This window comes from Oncorhynchus kisutch, linkage group LG13 (genome assembly GCF_002021735.2).
Source record: "Oncorhynchus kisutch isolate 150728-3 linkage group LG13, Okis_V2, whole genome shotgun sequence".
NCBI classification, from domain to species: Eukaryota; Metazoa; Chordata; class Actinopteri; order Salmoniformes; family Salmonidae; genus Oncorhynchus; species Oncorhynchus kisutch.
Window position 1 is genome coordinate 50902620 of NC_034186.2, and position 25345 is coordinate 50927964.

The window sequence follows — 25345 nt, forward strand, 5'->3', positions numbered from 1 at the left end:
TGTGGGCATACTTAGCTTCTGTTCTCATCACTGAGATATGCAGAGCAGACTCCTCCACATCCCACACGCCTGCAAGCTCTGAGTTAAATGGAAAGAATCTTAACAACAAAAACTCTGTGAATCTCTCGTAAAAGTGTTACAATGTTACAATGTTGCAGTTTGTCAGATCAGGCATAAGGCCTATAGGACAGGAGTCCAATGTACTGTATTTGAGGTAACACTTTAATATGTGATTATTCTTGTCAATCATTAGCCATTGTTTTGCTGTACTTAAAGGGGCAATCTGGAGTTCAAACAACAACAAAGCCTACACTACGCCACTGTTTTTGTAAACAGCTGTGAGATGGTCCCTTTATTGTGAATCGTTTTACTGCTATACGTACAGTATAACATTGAGTATTCATTACCTACACTGTATGTACAATAATTATTGTAGGAATATCACTGTAAAATAAAGTGTCACCATCTTTGACAGTTTTATGACTTTGGCAGTGGCTCAAGAAAATAATGAGTGGGAACCATGAAATCCTGAGTATAGTACGCAGGCCAGCAGAAGGTTTGCTATCTTCTATATACAGTGCTGGCCAAGTGTAGCTCATTCGAGAAGCCTGACTTCAGTGGTGCATAGGTTGTAATAGGAAACACATATATTGATGCTGTATGTACAGTTGAAGTCGGAAGTTTACATATACTTAGGTTGGAGCCATGAAAACTCGTTTTTCAACCACTCCACAAATTTCTTGTTAACAAACTACAGTTTTGGCAAGTCGGTTAAGACATCTACTTTGTGCATTTTTCCAACAATTGTTTACAGACATATTATTTCACTTATAATTAATTGTATCACAATTCCAGTGCGTCAGAAGTTTACATACACAAAGTTGACTGTGCCTTTAAACAGCTTGGAAAATTCCAGAAAATGATGTCATGGCTTTAGAAGCTTCTGATAGGCTAATTGACATCATTTGAGTCAATTGGAGGTGTACCTGTGGATGTATTTCAAGGCCTACCTTCAAACTCAGTGCCCCTTGGCTTGATATCATAGAAAAATCAAAAGAAATCAGCCAAGACCTCAGAAAAAAAATTGTAGACCTCCACAAGTCTGGTTCATCCTTGGGAGCAATTTACAAACGCCTGAAGGTACCACGTTCATCTGTACAAACAATAGTACGCAAGTATAAACACCATGGGACCACGCAGCCGTCATACTGCTCAGGAAGGAGATGCGTTCTGTCTCCTAGAGATGAATGTACTTTGGTGCAAAAAGTGCATATCAATCACAGAACAACAGAAAATGACCTTGTGAAGATGCTGGAGGAAACGGGTACAAAAGTATCTATATCCACAGTGAAACGAGTCCTATATCGACATAACCTGAAAGGCTGCTCAGCAAGGAAGAAGTCACTGCTCCAAAATCGCCATAAAAAAGCCAGACTACAGTTTGCAATTGCACATGGGGACAAAGACAGACTTTTTGGAGAAATGTCCTCTGGTCTGTTGAAAAAAATAGAACTGTTTGGCCAAAATGACCATCGTTATGTTTGGAGGAAAAAGGGGGAGGCTTGCAAGCCGAGGAACACCATCCCTACCGTGAAGCACGAGGATGGCAACATGTTGTGGGGGTGCTTTTCTGAAGGAGGGACTGGTGCACTTCACAAAATAGATGGCATCATGAGGACAAGACAATTATGTGGATATATTGAAGCAACATCTCAAGACATCAGTCAGGAAGTTAAAGCTTGGTCGCAAATGGGTCTTCCAAATGGACAATGACCCCAAGCCTACTTCCAAAGTTGTGGCAGAATGGCTTAAGGACAACAAAGTCAAGGTATTGGAGTGGCCATCTCAAAGCCGTGACCTCAATCTTATAGACCATTTGTGGGCAGAAGGAGGCCTACAAACCTGACTCAGCTACACCAGCTCTGTCAGGATGAATGGGCCAAATTTCACCCAACTTATTGTGGGAAGCTTGTGGAAGGCTCCACGAAACGTTTGACCCAAGTTAAACAATTTAAAGGCAATGCTACCAAATATGTATGTATACGTTTGACCCACTGGGAATGTGATGAAAGAAATAAAAGCTGAAATAAATCATTCTCTCTACTATTATTCTGACATTTCACATTCTTAAAATAAAGTGGTGATCCTAACTGACCTAAGACTGAATTTTTACTCGATTAAATGTCAGAAATGGTGAAAAACTGAGTTTAAATGTATTTGGCTAAGGTGTATGTAAACTTCCGACTTCAAATGTATGTACTTGCTGTCTATGCTTGTGAATATGTTTGGGGAGTTTGGTTTGTTAGTGGCCAATGAGGGTTTAGGGTCAAGGAAGGCAGTATCTTGTCAGGACCATGTCTATTTGCTGACGCCCTGACCGGCTGAGTGGCCTTATAGGTGTTGTAGTAGGAGCTACTCCCTGGCCAGACCAGACTACCGTTTATTCCATTCACATCCTTCTGCCACATCAAGCGTGAACTTCAGATAAACCCCCCTGCTTCTTCATTTTCCCTGATTCTCTCTCAAGCAGTTAATTCCCCCCCAAAAATTCTGCATATCCTTTATTTAATGTAAAAAACAGACCAGAGTAATAAGTACTAATTTATGTCAAATCTCAGGCAGCCCCTTGTCCCTCTGAAGCCAGCCTGACCTCATCGGGTCACCCCCTGTGCTCTGCGTGCAATTAAAGCCCCCTGCCACATCAGAGCAGATTACATCAGTGATTGCTGCTGCGCGTGCCTACTGCCTAATGGGCCCTGCTAGTGCTGCCTCTGTTCTATCTACCTTTCTGTTCCATAGCCCCTATTCAGATCCTCTCAGGTTGCTGGCAGATGTCTGAATGTCGTGGCAGGTCTGGCCCAGTGTAGTGCTGAGGTTAGAGATTCCAGAGTTCTTGGCTCATGAGTTGGGTTGGGCCAGGCCGTGTGGAGTATATAAAGCCTTGGCGATGGAGCTTAGTGTACAACAAAAGCAGCAGAGGTCCCATAGGTGAAGACTGATCACCCCCAGAGAACCCATACATAGGCAAACCCGAGCAGCCGCCAACATGAGTCGCAGCCCTGAGAGGATTTCGTCCTACCGACGCCACTTTGAGGACATCAGCAGCTCATCCTCCTACCAGGTTAGGGTGTCCAGCCCATCCCCAATCCTGAGAGTTAACCGCCACCAGTCAGCCAACTACTCGCCCAGTGCCGGAGCCAGCAGAATGCAGGCCCAGACCATGGGCAGAAGGACCGTCTCCACCTCACGTAACGCCCGCATGGCTGGGTAAGACGCTCACTCCACCCTGTACACCTAGTACACTAACAGCCTTTTCACACAACTAAGCCAAGCTGAGCTGTACTGAGCTGGCCTGGTTCTGCCTCCACCATAGTTGCAAGGGCTATAGCAAATATCTTTATAACTAACCCAAGATAGACCACAGCTTGCCGTTTCCAATGGGAGCAAATTAATTATAGTGGACAGAACAAGCATGAGCTAGCGAGATCCTACTGGTGCATTTGAGCATTTATTTCAGTTGGGGAATGCCTACTCTCTGATGTCCCTATGTGTAATAACTCAATTGGCCCTTGCACTCCTTCTAAACAATGCCATTTTTTTTTGAAACTTTGGCAAAAGATAAAGTCTACCAAACGTGGTCCAGTCTGTTTGTTACAGATTCTAGTTTTGGAAACAGAAAACTGTATTAAGATCAAATGTTTCATCGAGGAGAAAATGTGCAGAATGTCTGCCCAAATCAATCTCTCCATCTTCTCCCAGGTAGCCTAGTGGTTAGAGTGTTGGGCTAGTAACAGAAAGGTTGCTGGATCGAATCCCCGAGCTGACAAGGTAAAAATCTGTCGTTCTGCCCCTGAGCAAGGCAGTTAACCCACTGTTCCCTGGGCGCCAAAGACGTAGATGTCGATTAAGGCAGCCCCCCCGCACCTCTCTGATTCAATGGGGTTGGGTTAAATGCGGACAACTGACTAGGTATCCCCCTTTCCCTTTCATCACCATATTTGGTAGTGAGTGGAAACGCTAACTGGATGCTACACATTTATACATCCAGTGAAATATCCGGTTCATTGTTCCATCTGCGGCTATACTCAAATGTTCAAGCCCAGTAACGGCACAGTATGGTTCGGTTTGGCATAGTAGTGGGTAATGGAGGTTATATAGATACAGTTGATAAAACATAGGTAACATCTTAAATAGATCATGTGAGATTACACACTGCTGATACACCACAAGTATTCTATTTATGAATTTACAGAAAACTACTCGTGTTACATTACCATCAAAATACATGCAATTATTACAGTACAAGATAGATGATATGTTGCTGTCAACAGTGTATGTACCTCCCCTGCCCTTACTGCTCTTCTGTGGCTATAGATAGTGGAACCACAGACAATGTATAATCCACCACCTCCCCCTCTCTTACACAAACCACAGTTTTAATTGTTTCTTATTGTGCAGCTTTAGCCTATTTCTAAAGGTATATTTGATTCAATTCGAAGGCATCAATTGATTAAAACTAATAGAGAAACTATTAGTTGTCAAAAAAGTAAGGCCTATGTCAATTTTCTACATAAAGCTTAGCCTACAGGCCTGGCATCTAAATAATTTACAACTCTTAATGTTATTGTGAATTGTAGGTTTTAGGTATCAATAAATACACAAGTAGGTAGGCCTAAACACTGGAAGAGACTAAATTCAATACATTTAAAAAACCGCAAAATAGCAAATAGCTCATATCCATAAGAACAAAATGTATTTGTTATTTTCAATTTGTAACAGCTGTGGGCCATAGCTGCGGGATTTATGGGTGCTGAAAAGTCCAAATTTAAAAAAATATATATATAAATGATGCTTTGTATAAAAAATGTTTTTAAAAGAGTGTCATATAATTAAGAACAGTATTTTGAAGGATTCAACAGTTGGAATTGTAAGAGTTGCTGCCCTCTCCCTTTCTCTGTGATTGTCATTCTAATGGAATCAATAAAGAACAAAACCCTGTCCTCAAACATTTACATCAAAAGGTGCAAAGTCATGGGCAAAGGCATAAAACATCCACATCAAATAAAACATTTTTCTTGATCAAATAACATGGAAAACAACCACTTTTTGAGAAGTATTAAATGACCATCGTTACAAACCAGTTAATGTCAATGTACATTACTGTATTGGCTGGTCATCTAGGTTTGTACCTGTAGACTTTCCATCACCATGAAGGAAAACAATGCACAATACAGTAATTGAGTACACTGAGACATCAAGTGGTTTGTGATGATGTGGCTCAGTTGGTACAGCATGTTCTTGCAATGCTAGGGATGTGGTTTTGATTTCCACGGGGGACCAGTCCAAGAAAGTATGAATAGGTATGCACTAGGTATGCACTCACTACAGTAAGTTTCTCTGGATAAGCGTGACTAGTACAATTAATGAATGAACCATTTCAATTTTCACGTAGAAATAGGTTGCATTTGCAAAGTATTTCAAGAAACTGCAAACCATACTTTATATCAAGCAAGTATTAGGCTATCAGATTGTCAGATAATTATCAGACTCAAGTTATAAATGCTATTAAACACTCAAATACAAATACATTTAGTCTTTTTTTTTATCACAGAAGTACTGGCCTACTAGTCCTGTATTAGCGGACGAATATAGACTTCTTCGGCGCAGCCAAAACATTTTTTTTTTGCATCTGACATCAGAGTAGGAACAAATGTGGCACCTGGAAATTAATAAAATATTATTTGACAGGCCATCGATCAACCATGTGGCTGTGATATGACGTGCAAGTGACAATAACCTTTAAAACGTTGAATGTTTACGTTATGCCTTGATGTTCACAGAATAACAAAGTGACGTCAGTTATATCCAGGTCGAGCGGTGAGTGTTGAACTGTCTGTCATTTTAGCGGGAATGTGGGAACCATGGCATGTGTGGGCTATGGCAACGGGGCCCCGGTGGACCTGGACGCATCTGCTGCCGAGAACAAAGAATTCCTCAGCACGCGCAGTGGTGAGCGGCAGGAGATGGTCGTATTGAACGACAGACTTGCTGTTTACATTGAGAAGGTAAGCACTCACCAGGCTTGCTCACACACAAGGCGCCAAGGCTAGTGCACACAAACAGCTTATTGGATAGGTGTGCCGCACACACGCAACATATGGGGATGAACTTGTTGTTTAGTGCCTTTTCTAATGAGAGAGAGACCACTTTCTAGTAAGCAACAGCCTACACATATCTGTTCTTCACACATGCATGTGCAATTGTGTGTAGATTCTGGCCGGATACATTGCCTCAGTGCCACTGCCAATATTCTTTAACATCTGTGCGATATTCTGCCGCCCTTAACATAGGGGAACAATGTTTATTTGATGGAATTTGTCTGATTAGACTACGCTTGCTTGAGTGTGCCATACAGGCCTGCAGTGGAGAAACGCGCCTTCTGGCTGTGGAGACAGAGGCGCTCATTATTCCCACTTATTTGGGCAGCGAGCATATTCAAGTGGGGGGCCCTGGCGAACTTGATGATAATTCATACCCTGCCGTTGTAATTCTCTTGAAAAGGTTCGGTCCCTGGAGCAGCAGAACAAGCTGTTGGAGATGGAGATTGACGGCATCCAGAACCGGTTCGTGAAGCCGTCGGGCCTGCGAAAACTCTATGAGGATCAGCTGAGAGATCTGAAGAGGATTGCAGATCAGATGAGAAGGCAGCGGGTGAGACGGAATGGCTTAATCCACATGTCATCACTATCCCTGTTTTTCTTGTTTACCTTGCAGAAAACAGAAATCACACACACACACAGCAGGAGAGGGAGAAAGAATGAAAGAGAGCGACAATTAGAATGTGTCCAATATGGTGACACGGCTGACACAGCCTATCATTTATTATCGGCTTGTTACCTTTATACCCCAATAAAGGTTCATCTGTGTTTTGGTTTACAGGACCAAGCTTTAGCCGGTAAAGAGGCCATGGCAGGTCAACTGGAGATAACCAAACTCAAATACGAGGAGGCAGTTGAGCTGAGAAGGCGGGTCGAGATGGAGATAGAAGCATTCCGTCCGGTGAGAGGTTGTTTAATCACTGTATAATCTTAGCCAAAATTGCCTAATAAACATTAAAGTGCCATTGACGCCATTGTGTGCCCGCTATGTGGTTTTCAGGATGTGGACAGAGCCACCTCTCAGCGCATCGCCCTGGAGAAACAGCTCGAGCAGTTGGAGGTGGAGATTGAATTCCTTCAGAGGGTGCACAAAGCGGTAGGTCCCGCATAGCGTGCACTGATTGATTTGGACCGACCTGGAGCAACTCTAGCTAATGGACGAAATGCTAAACAGTAAATCAAGGATAGTTGTAATCAGTGTTTTTTAAAAAAGTGGGTTAAATTCACTCTTAGGAGTTATCTTAACCCTCAAGAGAGTGATATTCTTCCTGTGTTGATAACTGGAGTTCATTGGGATGGAGTACTTTTAACTCCATTAAGAGTAACCAGAGACAGACAGTTAAATCTATGGAGTTATCCACATATGTGGGAGGGGCCGCTGTCATATTTCCCAGCATGCTCTGTTGCAGGTAGATTTTTTTATATTGTTTCAATATGTGGAATTCAATATGTGGAATTCTATTTAAGTAACTATGAGAGTTGGATATTTACTCCAATTAGTGTCGTTTTAACTCCAAAAATATCAACACAACACTGGTGGTGGGACCATATAAACTCCAAAATAGTATTACACTGGACTTAATTGAACCTTTTTTCTTTCTCAGGAAATTGAAGAGCTACTGAAAATGATATATGCTGCCCATTCCTCAGCCCAGAGCGCTTATGACCTCCCCGACCTCTCAGGCGCTCTCAAACAAATCCAAGCTCAGTATGACGAAATTGCGGCAAAAAATCTACAGGTAGGCCTAGGCCTATTTATAATTAACTGGACGGTATACATACAGCAGTCATTCATTTCAAGGTGTAACCCCAGAATATGTGTTTCATGGCCCCTAAATGTTCTAGGAAATGGATTCCTGGTATAAAAGTAAATTTGAAGACCTGAACAACAAGACGACAAAACATGTGGATATGGTTCGAAGTGTCAGGGAAGAAGTTTCTGGCGCCAAGAAGGATGTAAGTTAGGCTATTTGATGAAGATATTCCTACATGGTTGTAAAATGTGACACATTAACTATTATTACTGAGGCTAAATCTAAATAAGAGTTGTAGCCTATGGCAATGGACATTTTCCTCAATCAAAATGTGAATGAATAATGCATTTTTTATTGTATTTTTCCTAACCTTTTGAAGATCCTAAACAAAGAGCGTGGCCTGGAAGCTCTGAAGACCAAGAATGAGGCTCTGGAGGCACAAGTTCGTGAAGCACAGGAAAAGTACAAGAAAGAGCTGGAGGATCTTCAGGTGAGCATGTTCGATCAGTCCGGTTTACTACAGAACTCAACCATTAAATATATCTGAATTGATTGTACACAGTTCAAATCCAAGTAGGCTGCATATGTAAGGTTGGCATTAAACTTTTCATCTGTAGCCTACTAAGGTGCAAACTCAAGCTGGCTCTTTTGACGTCACAGGCAAGAATTGAGGCCCTGAAGGAGGAGCTGAAATCCACCAAGTCGAAAATCGCTCTGCACCTGCGTGAATACCAGGACCTTCTGAACATGAAGATGGCTCTGGAGATTGAGATCACAACTTACAGGTTAGGTACCACTCAGGTGGTGCCAGGTTTAGTGCAATGGATTTAGATAGGATCATATAGAGCATGTAAATAACCTTTAGAAGAGTGAATTTGTGGTAATGTCATATTCTTGATTCTGATCCATTGATACGGCTTTTCTCTGTTTTCATAGGAAGCTGATTGAGGGTGAGGACTTGCGACTCACAACCATGGTTGGGACCATGTCCATAATGAGTAGCAGCTCAGGCTCGATGAGCGCTGGGATGAGTGTGGGCATGGCTAGAGGCATTGGACCTGGAGGCAGTGGTGGAGGAATGGGTGGAGCTGGAGGCTTAGGTGGAGGGATGGGTGCAGGAGGCATGGGTGCAGGAGGCATAGGTGCAGGAGGCAGGGTTGGAGCTGGAATCATGGGTGGTGGAGGAATGGGAGCTGGAGGAATTGGAGCCAAAGGCGTGGGTGCTGGAGGCATGGGTGCTAGAGGCCTAGGAGCTGGAAGCACGGGTGCTGGAGGAATGGGTGGAGGCATGGATGGTGGAGGAATTGGTGCTATAGGCAATGGTGCTAAAGGCATGGGTGCTGGAGCCATGGGTCCTGGAGGCAATGGAGGAGGCATGGGAAATGGTGCAGGTGATTATGGGTACGGTGCCTCCATGGAGTACTCCCACGAGGACCAGGCAGTGGAGATGACTGAGAGGAGAACGGTGCTCATCAGGTAAAAGTAACCTGCACTTAAACAATAATGAGAGTAATGTAGGCTTATCATTGACCATTGTTAGGACAGAACATTGTTAGGTCAGAATGTTTAACACAGTTTACCACAGTAGAAAACATTTTCTTCACATTGTTTGTAAAGAAACTTATTCAACCAGTTCATTTTTTTACTTCCCTTAGAACAGTTAAATCAGAGGATGAGACACTGGAAAGCGACACAACGGAGCAAACCTACATAATCTCTGGCGCTGCCGATGACTCGGACGACGAATAGGCGTGAATGGCCACGTAACCTCCTCTCACCCCTTAACCCCTCACGCCCCTAGAGCTTTGCACTGACGGCTCATGTCTGGTCTCTGACCCTTGACCAAGACATGAGACCATGAATGACCCTGCAACGTAGTCAAGTAGTACCCATTTGGCTCTTGTGATGTGCCTTTGAACCACATATTCAGAACCTCTGTGTGCATTACACAGCTACTCAACAAGCAGCAAATAAAGCTCTCAGCAATCAATTCCTGTTGTGTCTGCTGTTTCATTCATTACATTATGTCTAGTTTGGTTTAGTTATTAGGCTACATAATGCTTTTGTGTACGATGAATCATAGAAAATGTTACCCTGAAACACATTTCCATATAAGCTTTTGTGACATCCCCCTAAGGCACAATGAAAACCACAATCAATATGGTACCGTGGAGAGGTTAAATTACACACATTCCATGTTACACAAATTCACACTCGTTCTCCCACTCACATTGAATATATGAGGTGGTCCTTGCGCTGCACACTAGGCCTACAGGTTGTATGAGCGTGTGGAGAGGTAGGGTGCAATAGAGCAAAAAGAGAGTGAAGGAGAGGTAACGTGAGGAATGAGTAAAGAAAGAGAGTCACCTGAGGGGTCCTTCACCCTTGACATCCTCTCGAGGGGCCATCATACAGCTTCGGTCTTGCAGCGAAGCGAAGGCACACAGGCGTCCCATGTCCCCATTCCATCCATATCCACACCTTTTCTATCTACCACTGATCGGGAGTGATTGGGTCTCGTCAGCACATGCCAAACACAGTCTGCGTCCCATGATGGAGAGGACCAACAGCACAGAGGACATGAGGCAGATCGGAGCATCTAAAGGTCATGCAACACCAATCCACGCAAATATAACACAACTGAGATTAGAATACCGGTTGTACTATATCAGAATAGTATCATGATTCTAGTCATATATGCGAATGCACCTGCGCTCTTGTGTTATTGAATTGAATTGTAGCGTCAGTGGATCTGAGAGACCTCACTCACCTAGTTGTGTTCAAGATAAACTGAGACCCATTGCTGGTTTGGCTACAGGCAGGGAGTGTTTTGACATTGCCATTCCTCAAAACCTATAAAATATAAATGTGGGAGTGAAGGAAAAGAAACACTTGCTGCTGTTTGTGGATAATAAGGAGTATTTTGCCATGAATTTAGGTCAATTTGTATTTAATACAAAAGAGAAATCTAATTCAAATGTTGAAGATTTTTGAGAAGGTGAAAAGGTTTTCAGGCCTATGGGTATAGAAGAAAATCTATAATATATGGTGTTTACCTCTCAATTGCATCTCTCTCATTCTGTTTCTCTAAAGAAAAATATACATTAGATAAGAAAATATACCAATTATCTGAAGAACAAGGCCTGTGGTAGCTGAGGTCGATGCTCAGCTTTGTTCTCTCGATGTGATTTTATTTTATACTCAGCTTTGTTCTCTCAATGTGTATTTTATTACGCCGTTTGTGAATGTAGTGACTTGTAATCATGAACGAAAATATGTAGCATTCTTGGATCATTTAGGGGAGGGTCTAATTGTATTTATATTGTTGTAAATACAATTTCAGAGTTGGGGGTATGTTACTTAATATGTAGCCAAGCGCAAAGAAAAACCTGCTGGGTCTACAGTAAGATGCACATGCATTTGTAAAATACGAATGTAGGATATGTGTAGGCTATGGGTTCTAATCCAGCTCAAATCATTTTAATGCAGCAATTATCAGGATGATGCAAGGATCATGCACGAGATAATGTAGGCATATATCGAATTAATCAATAGCCGCCTATATCCCTGGGTCATCATTTCCACAAGCTCATCCCATCGAAACACAGGCGCAATAATATCCAGTATACAGGACTCTCACTCTCTTGTTGTTTCTATGTAGAAGCGAACAGGAGATTATTTGAACCTAGAACTGTCAATCCCGCGCTCTAATGAGGAAGAGCCAGACAGACGTTATCTCGATTTTGATTGGCCTTGATTCATGCCATTAGATTCTATTTTGTTCGCTACTTAATGTGCATCCAACCTAAAGGAGACTCGGATCTTGTAGGACGACTTGCGAAATAGAAAAACAGCGAACAATAGCCTTCATCAAAATGATGGGATGCAGTGTATTATCAATATAATTAAGACATAAGAAGGAGCCAGAGGCCTGCGAGTGACCTCTGCGTCAAGATGCGTTGATGTGGCGCTGGCACAAACCGGAGCTAGCCATGATTCTGTCAAGCACATTCCATCGTCTGCTCAAAATCGAACATATTAAACAGGCAGAATATATATTGAACAAAAATATAAACTCAACATGTATAGTGTTGGTCCCATGTTTTATGAGCTGAAATAAAATATGTTCCATATGCACAAAAAGCTTATTTCTCAAAAATGTTGTGCACAAATATGTTTACATCCCTGTTAGTGAGCATTTCTCGTTTGCCAAGATAATCCATCCACCTGATAGGTGTGGCATATCAAGAAGCTGATCATTACACAGGTCCACCTTGTGCTTGGGACAATAAAAGGCCACTCTAAAATGTGCACGATGCCACAGATGCCTCAACATTTGAGGGAGTGTGCTTGGCATGCTGACTGTAGGAATGTCCACCAGAGTTTTTGCCAGAGAATTGAATGTTCATTTCTCTACCATAAGCCAACGTCGTTTTAGAGAATTTGGCAGTACATACACCCCACCTCACAACCACAGATCAAGTGTATAAAATAATAATTTGATCTTAACTGACTTGCCTAGTTAAATAAAGGTAAAATAAAAAAATGTAAATAAATATGGCGACGTGTGGGAGAGCGTTTGATGATGTCAAAGGCGGTGGGAATATGGTATGGGCAGGCATAAACTACTGACAACGAACACAATTGCATTGTATCGATGGCAATTTGAATGCACAGAGATACCCTGACGAGATCCTGAAGCCCAATGTCGTGCCATTCATCCATCTCCATCACCTCATATGTTTCACCATGATAATGCACGGCCGCATGGTGCAAGGATCTGAACACTGAAAATGTCCCAGTTCTTCCATGGCCTGCATGCTCACCAGGCAGGTCACCCATTGAGCATGTTTGAGATGCTCTGGATTGACGTTTAAGACAACCTGTTCCAGTGCCCGCCAATATGCAGCAACTTCGCACAGCTATTGAAGAGGGATTTGACAACATTCCACAGGCAATAATCAACAATCTGATCAACTCTATGCGAAGGAGCTGTGCAGCACTGCATGAGGCAAATGGTGGGCACACCAGATACTGACTGGTTTTCTGATCCATGCCCCTACCTTTTGTAAGGTTTCTGTGACCATACAGATGTATATCTGTATTCCCATTCATGTGAAATCCATAGATTAAGGCCTAATGAATTTATTTAAATGGACTGATTTCCTTATATGAACAGGCAGGGAGTTCTACATTGCCTCAGTAAAATATTGCATGTTGCTTTCATAGCTTTGTTCAGTATAAATATCATAAAATAAATATTAGTCCAGTAACAACCAGTTAGTTATTGTGTAGAACGGCAATGAAAACGTAGACTAAATCTAGTCAATTGAAGTAGCTTATACGTATGCAAAGTTCCTGCACTAACTTTGTTATAAGGCCTATAAATCATGCTATTGGAATAAAGTCCCCCGAATTTGACCGGCTTTTTAAAAAAAAATTTTTTAACCTTTATTTAACCAGGCAAGTCAGTTAAGAACACATTCTTATTTTCAATGACGGCCTGGGAACAGTGGGTTAACTGCCTGTTCAGGGGCAGAACGACAGATTTGTACCTTGTCAGCTCGGGGGGTTGAACTCGCAACCACTAGGCTACGCTGCCGCTGTCTGAAAAATAGACAAATAAAAGCAAAAGCACTTTGACATTTATCGAATTTCTCTGAAGTAGAAAAAATACTTGAGTATTGTTGAGTATTGTTTACATCCCTTATATTGACACGTGCATGTTCAATTGAAATATATAATATTCCATGTAGGCCTAATGCATTTAATAGAGAAAAGGTCAGCTATATTGACGTTTATCAGTTGTTACTTGTAGTTGTTACTCGAGCAAGGAAGATCGTCCTCATTGTGAATGAAAAATAAAGATCCCACTTATATTTGTGTAAATACTCATATTTCTCCCCAAATGATGCCTTAACAATTGACTTCATGGATTTTTCTATTGATTAATTAATTTAGGCTATAAGCTTGACAGACACAACATTAAAACGGTTGTTAATAGTCCTGTACGATAAATTAAGAAATGAATGTCAGTCAAATCAATCAAATGTAGGCCTATGCAAACTAAACTAACAATTAGACCTATGAGAATATAATAATAACATATAATATCTGTAGGCTACTGAAATGCACGTTCCTTGTTGATTTACAATTCCAAGAATACATGATATTATTTTCACTTCCTCTATACCTTCATTGAGATCCTTTAGTATTTCCGTAATAAGAAAATCTTGAACATATATACATGGAAACATTTTATTTTCCTACTATAATTTGTGGTGATCTTTTTTTACATGAGCAGATAGCAGCAAGTGAGTGCAACTTTTTTTGATGAATGTGTTTTAGTCTTACCTTTGATAAGCAGCCAATGACCAATTCAAATGATTTACATATAGTGCATACGAGAAGCAAGAAGGCTAAAACACACATACACATCATGCATCCAGCGAAAAACGTGCATACGCGACATAGGCTATTCCACACAAAACATTTTAAAAATGCCATAATATTTCATAATTATTGCCTAAACATAAAGCTCTGAGTGCGCTGGAAGGACAAGCGTTTGACTTCTTTGAAACCTGCGAATTTCTGTCACTTTTTGATTGTTTTAAGTGCCTTAATCCCAATTAGGGGCGGCTGACACGCCGCGCTATTCATCTCGAACGCTCCCTGAATACATTTGCCTAGGAATGAACTTCACAAATAGAGCTCGTGCTTAAATGCGCTCAACAGCAGAGAAAATCGAATAGAGTGACAGTTTCATTCTGAGGCGGTCGAGTGAGAAAAGGTATGAATTTATAAGGTACACCGAAACAAATGTTCAATTCAAACAACTTTACACCCCATTATCCGGGTCTCCTCAACCGAGACAAGTGAGTTAAAGTCAGGGAAATGTGGTTCAAAACCCGGCGAAAACTTATTTGAGGATTTTGAATGCTGAAATGGACCAGCCCTCCTCTAAAAAGGGAGCGTTTTAAAATGAGAGCACGCATGAACAGCGTCGAATCAGTTGCCACTTATTTCGCCACTCTTTAATGCGATTTGAATATTAGTCTGGGTTCAAATCCGAGTCCGTATGTCCCGCATCACCTATCTGCAAAGCAACTGGTCCACCCTTTGTGCGGCATACATTTTCCACGTTTTAGATGGAAAAGTAAATTTAAATAAAGCCTGTGGAATTTCCTAAAAGTGAAAAACATCATCATGGTAATATTGTCATTAAAAGGGATAGGCTATGTCTGAAGTGTGAAATTATAAAAAGCATGCTCTTTATGAAAATGCACTTGTTCCCCCAGTGGACCTGGCTATAGTCCATGCCAGTGGTGTCCTGCCCATAGGGGCCACAGGGGCACGTGCCCCCTCAGATTTGTCCTGTTTAAACATTACAAATAAATAAATAAATGAATATATATATATATATATATATATATTACATTTTTTTCTTTATTTTTACTATTTCTTCTACATTGCAAATTAATAGTAAAGACATCAAAACTATAAAATAACACATATGGAATCATGTAGTAACCAAAGAGGTGTTAAACAAATCAAAATATATTTTAGATTATTCAAAGTAGCCACCCTTTGCCTTGATGATAGCTTTGCACACTCTTGGCATTCTCTCAACCAGTTTCGCCTGGAATGCTTTTCCAACAGTTGTGAAGGAGTTCCCACATATGCTGAGCACTTGTTGGATGCTTTTCCTTCACTCTGCGGTCCAACTCATCCCAAACCATCTCAATTTGGTTGAGGTCAGGTGATTGTGGAGGAAAAGCACCAGAATGACATGATATTTCACAAAATGTCATTATGTCAGTTACCCGAACATGGGGCCAATAATGTGACACTGATGATGGTATGAAGTATGAAATTTGTCTCGTCTTTGCACTTCATCACACTGAACATGCTAAAGTAAAAGCAATAAGCATCAAAGAGACAATCTAAATGAAGGTTAAGTAAGAACATATAATAATCATTGTGCATAAGATGCAATGCTACCCCCTCTACCCAACACATGATTATACATGGGAAAAAATTACCTACCAGGCTAAGTATAAATGGAACAATGATTTGGTTATTTGAAAAGGCCTGAACTAAGTTTATGGTCTACTTATTTTTCCAGGGAGTCAGGTGGGACTGAAATGGTATTGTAACCGGTCCAGAAGAATGTGTGTTGAACCCTTGGCACTCTCCGGTAGTTAAGGAGCATGAATTGAGTTCCCTGGTGGGGCATTGGTCCCCGTAACTGCGCTGCTTTACACACTGGTTGTCCCTCTACATTCATGGCTCATTAAGGGCCAACCTGTTAAATCAAAACCCCACATTACCATGGGATTGTAAAATTGAAGTGCTGGCACTCTAATCTGGAGGTCCCGGGCAAAGCGAAATAGGCCAACTCCTATAAAAACGTCTTCCTCCGCTCAAGTTCCAATTATTCAGTGGTCGTTATTTGAAATCATTAAAGAGATGCGAAATTCGTTAAGAGAGTAAGGTTTTGTGGAATATTGTGATCGACTCCGCAATACTGTTCTCGAATAAAGCTGAGACCATGTAATTAATGTGTCGTTTAAAAAGAGGAGGACAATGCCGGCTGTCAAGGTATTTAATTTCATTTAATTTTCCATCTCATTTGTTTCGAACACTGCTTTCACTTCTGACACCTCGCCTTTGACTGTTCACTCTGCTTCAGTGCGCGCATTGGAATGGGATTCACCCTTACTTTTCGAGGGTTAGCAAACAGAAAGGAAATGTCTCCCGTTCCCCCTCTGAGAATAATTAATTTCACTTTGAGAACTTCGACGTTGAGCCACAGGATGCGAATGAGAATCGGCCCGACTGGTGTGAGAGATTTGGAGGCCGGACCCGTTATTCCCGGGTGGATGGGAACCAGTCACAAATGGCAACATTAATAAATAACCATCCGCACAGCCGGACTTTGCATACGCCTATTGATGAAATTGTTCGCGTGTCGTTCACGCTCGTTGACTCGTGAAGCTGGGAGAAGAGAAGCCTTACAGAATGGAGCAGTGGGATACCGTTACGTGGCTAGAGAGAGACCCCATCTCCACCCCCCTCAATTATGGCGCAGTGTCATCCCAGAGTCGCCAGGGCAGAGGTTAGCAGGACATGTTCATGGCCTGAATTTATCGCCCACAGGTTATTGTTCTCACTATCTTGCCCTCTGTTGAGACTTCCACGACAGATGATCAAGGGATCAATCGCAGTTTTAAAACCTGCGGTGAAAAAGCGACTGGAGGTTTATTTAACTTTTTTTGAGATCACATAACTTGACTTTGTGATATTAAGTAGGTCTAACAATAATAGGCCTATAAATGTCGTCTATGGAATTTAGACTGTACAAAATACTGAGTAGGCCTATACTCAGCCTAGTATACTAGTATTTCATAATATAGGCATGCCTATTGTAGCTTATAAGTAGAACTAGTGAAGTTTTCCCACGTAAAACAATGAAAGTTCATTCAGAGGATTTGAGCATCCAATAGCCAGTAAATCTACTACAAATAGTAGCCTAAGAAGAACACAGCATAAATAAATGGTTTATTGCCTAATGTATTGATTCGTATTTGAATGTATCAATACAAAGAAAAGAAAATGGAAGTTTATAACAAACATATACATTATGATATAATAATGTAAAATATAAAATATGCTCTTAAAATATCAGGGCTCACTTGAAAAAGAGATACCAGTCTCAACGTAATTTCCCTGCTAAAATAAAGGATGGATAAAAAAACTTTACAAAACATCTTAAAATAAGATTTATTTGAAATAAATAATTGGATGAAATTTAAATGATCAAACTCAAAAATGTGGCCACTTAAAGTTAAAGTTATGAAGGTCTGTGTTGTGCCATGTCACATCTAAATTAAAACGTCTGGAGTGAATTCGTGACAAGAAAACCCACAAGTGTGAAATGATAAGATGGTGGTTATTTTGAAAGCTGTTGCTATTTTTCTGGTGGTTCTGGTACCTGCCCGATCTCAACCCGGCACACGCCGGGAGTCAATAGAAGTTAACAAGTCTTCCAAGCGTTCCTGCTCCTTTTGTTAAACTAGGGACACACAATGCAGCCAAACGGAGATAATAAAGTGCTTTGAAGTATATAAACCCAAAATAACGCAGCCAAGTAGATTTAAAGTAGTGACTGATTTCCAAAAACGGGTTTGTAAAGGAACAATAAAAAGGGGAGAATTTATGGAGAAATTATACAGTGGATTTGTCAGTTAAAATATCGGAGCTGTCTGGGGTACAAAGCCACATGCTGAGGATTAATGGCAGCTCCAGACCTTTGATTCTGCACTCTTTTTTCTTTGCCCTTGACAAATTGGATTTTGGGGATGGGAAGGTCGCCTGGCCCATTGTCTGATGGCGGTTTTGCAGCAATTCATTATGTGCGGGAAGGGTGAGGGAAAGTCTCCATGTGACCATCTCAGCCCGTTTTCTCCCCACAGCTGCCGAAAGAGGCAAACTCTCTCACACCGCGCGCATACTGCTCGCCCTTGCGCGTTAATGTGTCGAGGGGGTACCTTGCTGCTCCATTAGAAAAGCCGGATCACATACGCCAACGCATCACTTTGCGGGCGGAGATTGGCCTGTCCTCATCTCTCTGACTCCTTCTTGTCTCAATCAGTCACTGCGTGGTCTTCATGGTTCTCAAACCACTGAACGCAGAGCCAGCCATGCAAGCAACTCGGGCATCCACTATCAGTGTGTTTGCAGACTGCAGCATCCCGGCCGGCCTGCGGATAGGACCGGTGCAGGGTATCTTCAAACTAGGGAAATACGTTACTGATCGCAAAGAGGTGGTAACCAAGAAAAAGGTAAGCACAGTTTTATTATGGCATGAAATAGGATTTATTCCTAATGATTTCTATCTGCAAAAATTCATTTTTTTACAATTCTACTTTTTGTAGGATGATTTTTGCAGGCTTCAGAATTGAATTACAAACTAACGGGGGAAAAAATGTTATTCTCCTATTTTAATGACACATCATTCCATTATCATCATTATCACCTTTAGGCCTATATTAATACTCATATTATTATTTATGTATAAGACTGATATGAATAATGGATGCATTTCGAAAACATTATTTTCTTTATATAGGACCTACATTTAATTATCAGGACAGGTAAAGGGGACACAGTGATCTATTTTTTTAAAAACATTTTTGAACCAGACCTGTCATAGTTCATTGGGCCTTCGGTTATTAATTGGTTCGTGCTGTCAGGTTGGAAATAATTGAGTAATATTAGTGGGACGACTTGTCACTCTGTGCCTTTACTTAACCGCCTTAATAAGGGCGACCTGGGGTGCTATGTGAGATTTCATTTCCTCGCCCACTTTAAATTTCACAGGCTAGTAGGCAAGTTATTCAAATGACCAATTTAATTTTAATGCACTTCCGGCCATGGAAATATGCTACATCAATAGAACACAGCCTCGAGTTATAAAATAACAGCATAAATAAAAATACTAAAATATAGCCTATAGAAATGTATTCAACATCTAAAATAACATTATTGCAACATATCGTTATTAATACAATATGGAACTATCAGAAATGGCTGCTATTTCTATTTTAATGTAATGTTTTTTCATTGATTTAACATAATTGTTTTATACAGGCTAATTGTTTATTGGTGAATTTATGGTCCTTAACAAACCAATAGATAAGTACCCTACATTATAACTGCATTTTAAGATAGGAAAAGGCATACACCCTGCTGTCGTAGTTTGTGATTGATGCGGCTAAATGCATCGCCCTGGGCTTCATGTGATGCATCAGGTGCAATCTCCGTGTCAAATGTCACGCTTCATTCATTAATTTGCTTGAACAGTTTAGAAACCCTTTGACACTTCTCAAATTCGTTTCCCATATCAACTCAATTATGTGTCATTCTCCCTGGTAAATTATCACCGCTGGTTAACATCGCGGATAAAGACGCATTAAACGCATTGGCACACCTCAAGGTAAGCCTGTCATTTAGCCATTGGGCATAATAACAATCATATTTACAAACAATTAATTCAATATTTAATAAACCAATATTTCTAAAACGAAATCCTTGAATATGTACATGTGCTAAGCCTATACGAAAAGAAACACCAAGTTTGTTTAGTGCTCCAATTGCAGTCAAGCGTGACGTCGCAATGTCAAATATGCAACTCTGTTTATGATTTATTCATAAACTATTATAAGCTGCGGCTGCCGGACTTTTAGTGAGCTGTGATTTTATCGCATGTTAGGCCTTATTAGCATAATTTCTAACGTTGAACCATCCATGTTGTGGATCTAGATTCGGCTGCTGAGGGGGGAAATCGTGGATGAATCAGGTTGCCATGTGCCAGACTGGATTGGGTGTATCCGGGCAGCCAGAAACAGTCAAGAACAGAACTTGGAGGCTGTCTCAGATCTACCTGGTGGGCAGGTCAGTACTGTGTTAAATTTAAAATGCATAAAGCTCAAGTCATTTGATTTTTTTTTTAAACTCAAGCTGAAACAGTTAGTTGCATGTATCTAACGTTGCCCTTTTACGTTAGATTTTCTATCGTGTGCTGACGGAGATCCCAGCAGGCGAGGAGCTGAGTGTGTGGTACTCCAACACTCTGGCCCAGTGGTACGACATCCCTACCACTGCCACTCCAACACACGACGAGAAAGGTAAGAAAACTGTAGAATGACTCTGTAATATAACCTGTAATACAAAAGGATGAGAAAAGTAGCCAAAAATAGATCATGGATATTTGTTTGCAGGCTGGTTGAACACGCTTATGCACGATCGAAATCCACATATATCATTATGTGGTATTGTCCAAACAAAAGTTTGAATAGAAATGGATTAGGCTACAGTATAGGCCTGATGATGCTGTTCACTGGAATTGACATTTTGTGAGTTCCATCATTACACAGTTAAGTGACTGTCCAAACCTTGGCGTCCAGCTAGAAAAATCAATTTCTGTGGAAAGGTTGTAAGTCCTATATTTTCACGGTCGACAAACGTGCACCCCCAGAGCATTCATTTCGATTCCGGGGTCATTTGATGGTTTTATTTACATTAAAAGTTAAATGGTCTTGTTAACTAAATAGGCTTGACAGAATTTCATGTTGAACAATTCAATAATAAAATGTAAATGTGTAAAACAGCCAGCATTAGGCCTAACCACCACCTATTAGGCTTCGTTGTGCTAGTGTAATACACAGAAAATGACAATAATAATAATACCCCCCCCCCCCCCCCCCCCCCCCCAAAAAAAAAGATTATCTGGATATTCAAACAGTGGCATCGATGCCATGGCTTTATAGGCTTGTAAAATTAAAGCCTAATCATATGATCACCAGCAAAATTATCCGGTTTTAATCAGATACCAATACCGATCTATTACTGCACTCTTAGAAAAAAAAGGTTCTGGATAGAACGAAAAAGGGTTCTATGGTTGTTGCATTTATGGTATCCCTTAAGGGATTCTATATAGAACCTTTAGGGGTGCCAATAATGAACCCTATTTGGTTCTATCTATAATATGTTTGTGTGTGTAATTACTCTGTCTGAGAAAAATTAGGCATGAGAAATGGAGGGCCTGACAATCATTTTCAAGATATAGCCTACCAAAATTATATTCGACTGTTAAACTAATTACAGTGACAGGCACATGGAATAAACCCGCAATTTAAAAACAGGGGTAGGCGTGTTTTAACAACTTCAAAGCAGACGATAGTAATTCATGGGGGGACAGAGGTTAACAAATGTCATCGCCTCATTAATATTCATGTATTCAAAAGAAAATTAATTCAAAAAAGGTACTTTACGGTAAATTAGCTGGCTACATAAGGTATTGTTATCTAATGAATGCTAACTTTTATGTGGGATGTATATTGCCCTGATTTGTGGCGAAGCGCTTTCTGCTGCTCTCTGGCCAATACACCGTGCGCTCCTTGACATACGCGTCCTATTATTTGGCGTTAACAGATGGGCCAGCCTTATTGTCTATGGCGATTCGCGATTTCAAGCAACAGCTGCTGTCACTTATACGGGAAAGAGCACAGAGAAAGTCCCCCTATCCAACGTATTGGTTTCGGAGCGACAGATTGGACGGGGCGTTTGCTCTTTTGATGGCGATGATAAACAACAGCCCTATAAGGATTACAAAATCATTACATCTATATAATTGACCTCCTATTGTTCAACTTGTGTCATTGCTCACTTTGATGAGGTGGATAGGGTTAATATACTATGCCGCCTATTCAAAACCCGAATCCCATTGGAAACGTGTAGATTCATCTCAATGAATTTATCCAAAACATTTAAATAGGAAACGGAAAAGATTTGCATGTGGCACAAAATAACAGTACAGTTTGAGGTTACTCTAATAGGCCACTGGGAGCGTCTGTAGATGGAACATCAGTCATAAAGCACCCAATAATAGGCTTCTACTCTCACAAAGCAATATATATAAATGTGTAGTAACACAAATGTTCAAGATTGAACGTTGACAGAAGTGGGGAGAATAACGAATATCGAGACCCATCGACATTAACATCATGTCTCTCTGCTTCTCTACAGGTGAAGAACGCTACATTTGCTGGTACTGCTGGAGAATATTTAAATATCCCAACACACTCAAGGCCCACGTCCATTTCCACTGCGCTTTGAGCAACGGGCGGGGCTTTGTAAACAGCGAGCAGGCCAGGAGCACAGACAGCTTCAGCAGGTCACCCAAATCCGGGGACATTCCCAACACCTCGGCCTCGCCCAGGAACGGCCAAAACACCTCTATCTCAGACTCTGTCAGACGGACCGTGTCTTCCTCACCCTTCCTCAACAAAGCGGGGGTAGCAAAGAAACCCAGCTCTGAGGAGCAGGACAGAGCACTTGACATGAGCGTTACCACAGCCAGAAACCACGGACATCTCATGGGCCTTGGCGCAACGTCTTCAATGTTGAGCAACATGGGGTTCCACCCAGGCGTGCGCTCTGCATTCAAGCCAATGGGCCAATCCAAGGTCCCCGCGGCTGACGTCTACAGAGAGGAAACTAATGGGAAGCATAATGGACTAGGCTTCAGCAAACTCCTGGGGAACATGAAATCGACGCGAGCCTTGAATGAACCTTTAACCGGAAGCCATCCCTCCAAGTGCGTCCATCCATTAGATTCCACATCTCCCGTGGTCCCGTGCGCAAACGCCATCAGGGGTTTTCCGTTAATACCTAATTTCGATGAGACATCGGCTTTCAAGCACGTGGAGAGCCGGATGCACTCTGGACTGTCCCCCTCGCGTTACTCTCAGATGTCCTCTGGATTCCAAATTGAGAGGTTTTCTCTGCCTCAGTTCGATGGCGTCAAGCCATATAATGGAGATTGCAATATCCCCCTCATGCCATTCACCGTGTACAATGGCGAGCTGCTTTATAGTTCACCCTACTACCCACTGAAATTCCATTTTAGCAATCTCCTAAAATACCCGGAGTCTATGTCCTACTTTGGCGCACCTGCACTCAACCAAGACCTGGGTTCAATAACCAACATTGACAGGGAGATAGCCATGCACACTCAACAGTTGTCTGAAATAGCCGTCGAAAAGAACCGAGTCAGGCTCGACTCTATGCCCACTGCTAACACAGGCTCAGGGAAGCCCAAAAAGGGACACTTATGTCTTTACTGTGGTAAACTGTACTCTCGGAAATACGGACTCAAGATTCACATGAGAACTCACACAGGGTACAAACCACTGAAGTGCAAAGTTTGTTTTCGGCCCTTCGGTGACCCCAGCAACCTGAATAAGCACATCCGTCTGCACGCGGAGGGGAACACCCCGTACAGGTGCGAGTTCTGTGGCAAGGTACTGGTGCGCCGGAGGGATTTGGAGCGTCATGTCAAATCAAGGCACCCTGGACAAACAATAAAAAAAGCTGAGGACAAAACCGAGGGCATATTCGAGGATCAAGAGCAAAAGAGCGACAATGACAGCGACGTAGATGTATGCTTCACCGATGATCAGAGCGACCAAGAATCCAGTAAAATAGATGATTAATTGAGATTTTGACACAAATAGGGGCTATGGCAAAGACGGCACAATATTTTGTGAAATGGTTACAGGTTACCTGTACAGATTTCCGTGTAATTTATGTTTCCCCCAAGGAACGAAAGTTATTTATGTATGTTTTAAAGCTATTGAAAATGTAATTGTTTTTTATAAAAAAAAATTCAGATTAGGACTAGACAAGTTTCAAATTACAGCCTTTTCTTTTACAACAATGTCTATTCGTTTCAGATGGAACAAAGTATAGGCAGTATGATTTCAGAATTGTATAATATCACAGCTGATGATAATGCATTTCTTTTTTATATGCTAATTGGTAGCCAATATGTTCCCCAAATAGAGGTCAGCTGCACTTTAAAACAGTTATGAACAATTCATTATCAAGCCATGTAGGTCAAGTGTTTAAACACTGAATATCACACTTACTGCTATTTTTTAATTCATTTGAAGTACAATAACTTAAATGTTGCACTTTCTTGCGAGGGCATTTAATTGTTTTAGGACAAAGTTGAGAAGGACAGCAAATATTTATAGCAGTTAGTACCAATCCATTATTTAAGGATCTTGTTTATAGTAGAAAATAACATCTGATTTAAAAAGCATCATGTACAAATGTAAGAATATGATATTTCACTGTTCAGTGAAAAAGTGTTGTACGTTTGTTCATAAGTGATATTGTATATTGACAATATTTCCCTCTTGTTCACTGAGTTGTTCCTTTTTAATAAATGTAATTTAAAACTTTGAAATTGTTCGTAACTTGCGTGATTCAAATATATAGTATACTCTAAAGCCTATTGTTTATTAGGCTAACTAATGCACATAAACACAATTCCCCTCACTTTTAACTGCCATGGTTAGTGCACTAATGAATCATTTCCACTTGTAGGCCTACATTGTAGACAGGGTTATCATCAGGATGTTAGTCACTATATTTCCTGTTCTTGTTTTTCAAATGGGGTGACCTCTGAATTCCTTTGAGGACGCAATCGCACCCAGACGAAACGCTTGGCTGTGCGTATTACAGTAAACTTGCAATACATCTCACCACTGTAGGGCATGGTGTAGCCATTAAGGAGAATGATTGGCTCGCCGACGAGCGGTGGGGCGTGTATAAGTAGGCCTACTGGGTTCTTACATTTGTAAATACAATATTGTATTTGGTTAAAGAGGTTATCATCATCATCATCATCATCGTTATCATCAAAATGGTTTTCAACCAATTGTCTGATCCAACAAGTAAGAGATTCAACAAAATCCATGTTAAATTGAAAACAAACAAAAACATGTCGGGTCTGCAACAAGTAGGCTTCTAGATACATACTGGATACATTTAATTCAAATAAAATAAAATAAATCGGAATTT

General features: G+C 41.1%; 2 protein-coding genes across 2 annotated transcripts; both read left to right on the forward strand.

The window, feature by feature from the left end:
- The first annotated feature begins 3046 nt into the window (after nucleotides 1-3046).
- On the forward strand, nucleotides 3047-9392 carry LOC109902924 (glial fibrillary acidic protein-like). Its single transcript, XM_020499614.1, has 10 exons — nucleotides 3047-3267; nucleotides 5906-6065; nucleotides 6562-6711; nucleotides 6940-7059; nucleotides 7159-7254; nucleotides 7763-7897; nucleotides 8004-8114; nucleotides 8292-8402; nucleotides 8573-8697; nucleotides 8849-9392. Exons 1-10 carry the CDS (start codon nucleotides 3047-3049, stop codon nucleotides 9390-9392), a joined length of 1773 nt encoding a protein of 590 aa, XP_020355203.1.
- Nucleotides 9393-18500: 9108 nt separating this feature from the next.
- LOC109901504 (PR domain zinc finger protein 13) lies at nucleotides 18501-24729 on the forward strand. The gene is made up of 4 exons (XM_020497503.2): nucleotides 18501-18756; nucleotides 20237-20368; nucleotides 20481-20601; nucleotides 22502-24729. Exons 1-4 carry the CDS (start codon nucleotides 18583-18585, stop codon nucleotides 23968-23970), a joined length of 1896 nt encoding a protein of 631 aa, XP_020353092.2. The 5' UTR covers nucleotides 18501-18582; the 3' UTR covers nucleotides 23971-24729.
- Nucleotides 24730-25345: the final 616 nt, after the last annotated feature.

What these genes read in the sequence shown, in the direction of transcription:
- LOC109901504 (XM_020497503.2), top strand. Translation starts at nt 18,583, where the DNA reads ATGGTTCTCAAACCACTGAACGCAGAGCCAGCCATGCAAGCAACTCGG. An exon ending in AGGTGGTAACCAAGAAAAAG is followed by an intron (nt 18,757 to 20,236) that starts GTAAGCACAGTT and finishes TTGTGGATCTAG; the next exon opens with ATTCGGCTGCTGAGGGGGGA. An exon ending in CAGATCTACCTGGTGGGCAG is followed by an intron (nt 20,369 to 20,480) that starts GTCAGTACTGTG and finishes CTTTTACGTTAG; the next exon opens with ATTTTCTATCGTGTGCTGAC.
- LOC109902924 (XM_020499614.1), top strand. Translation starts at nt 3,047, where the DNA reads ATGAGTCGCAGCCCTGAGAGGATTTCGTCCTACCGACGCCACTTTGAG. An exon ending in TTGCTGTTTACATTGAGAAG is followed by an intron (nt 6,066 to 6,561) that starts GTAAGCACTCAC and finishes TCTCTTGAAAAG; the next exon opens with GTTCGGTCCCTGGAGCAGCA. An exon ending in ATCAGATGAGAAGGCAGCGG is followed by an intron (nt 6,712 to 6,939) that starts GTGAGACGGAAT and finishes TTTGGTTTACAG; the next exon opens with GACCAAGCTTTAGCCGGTAA.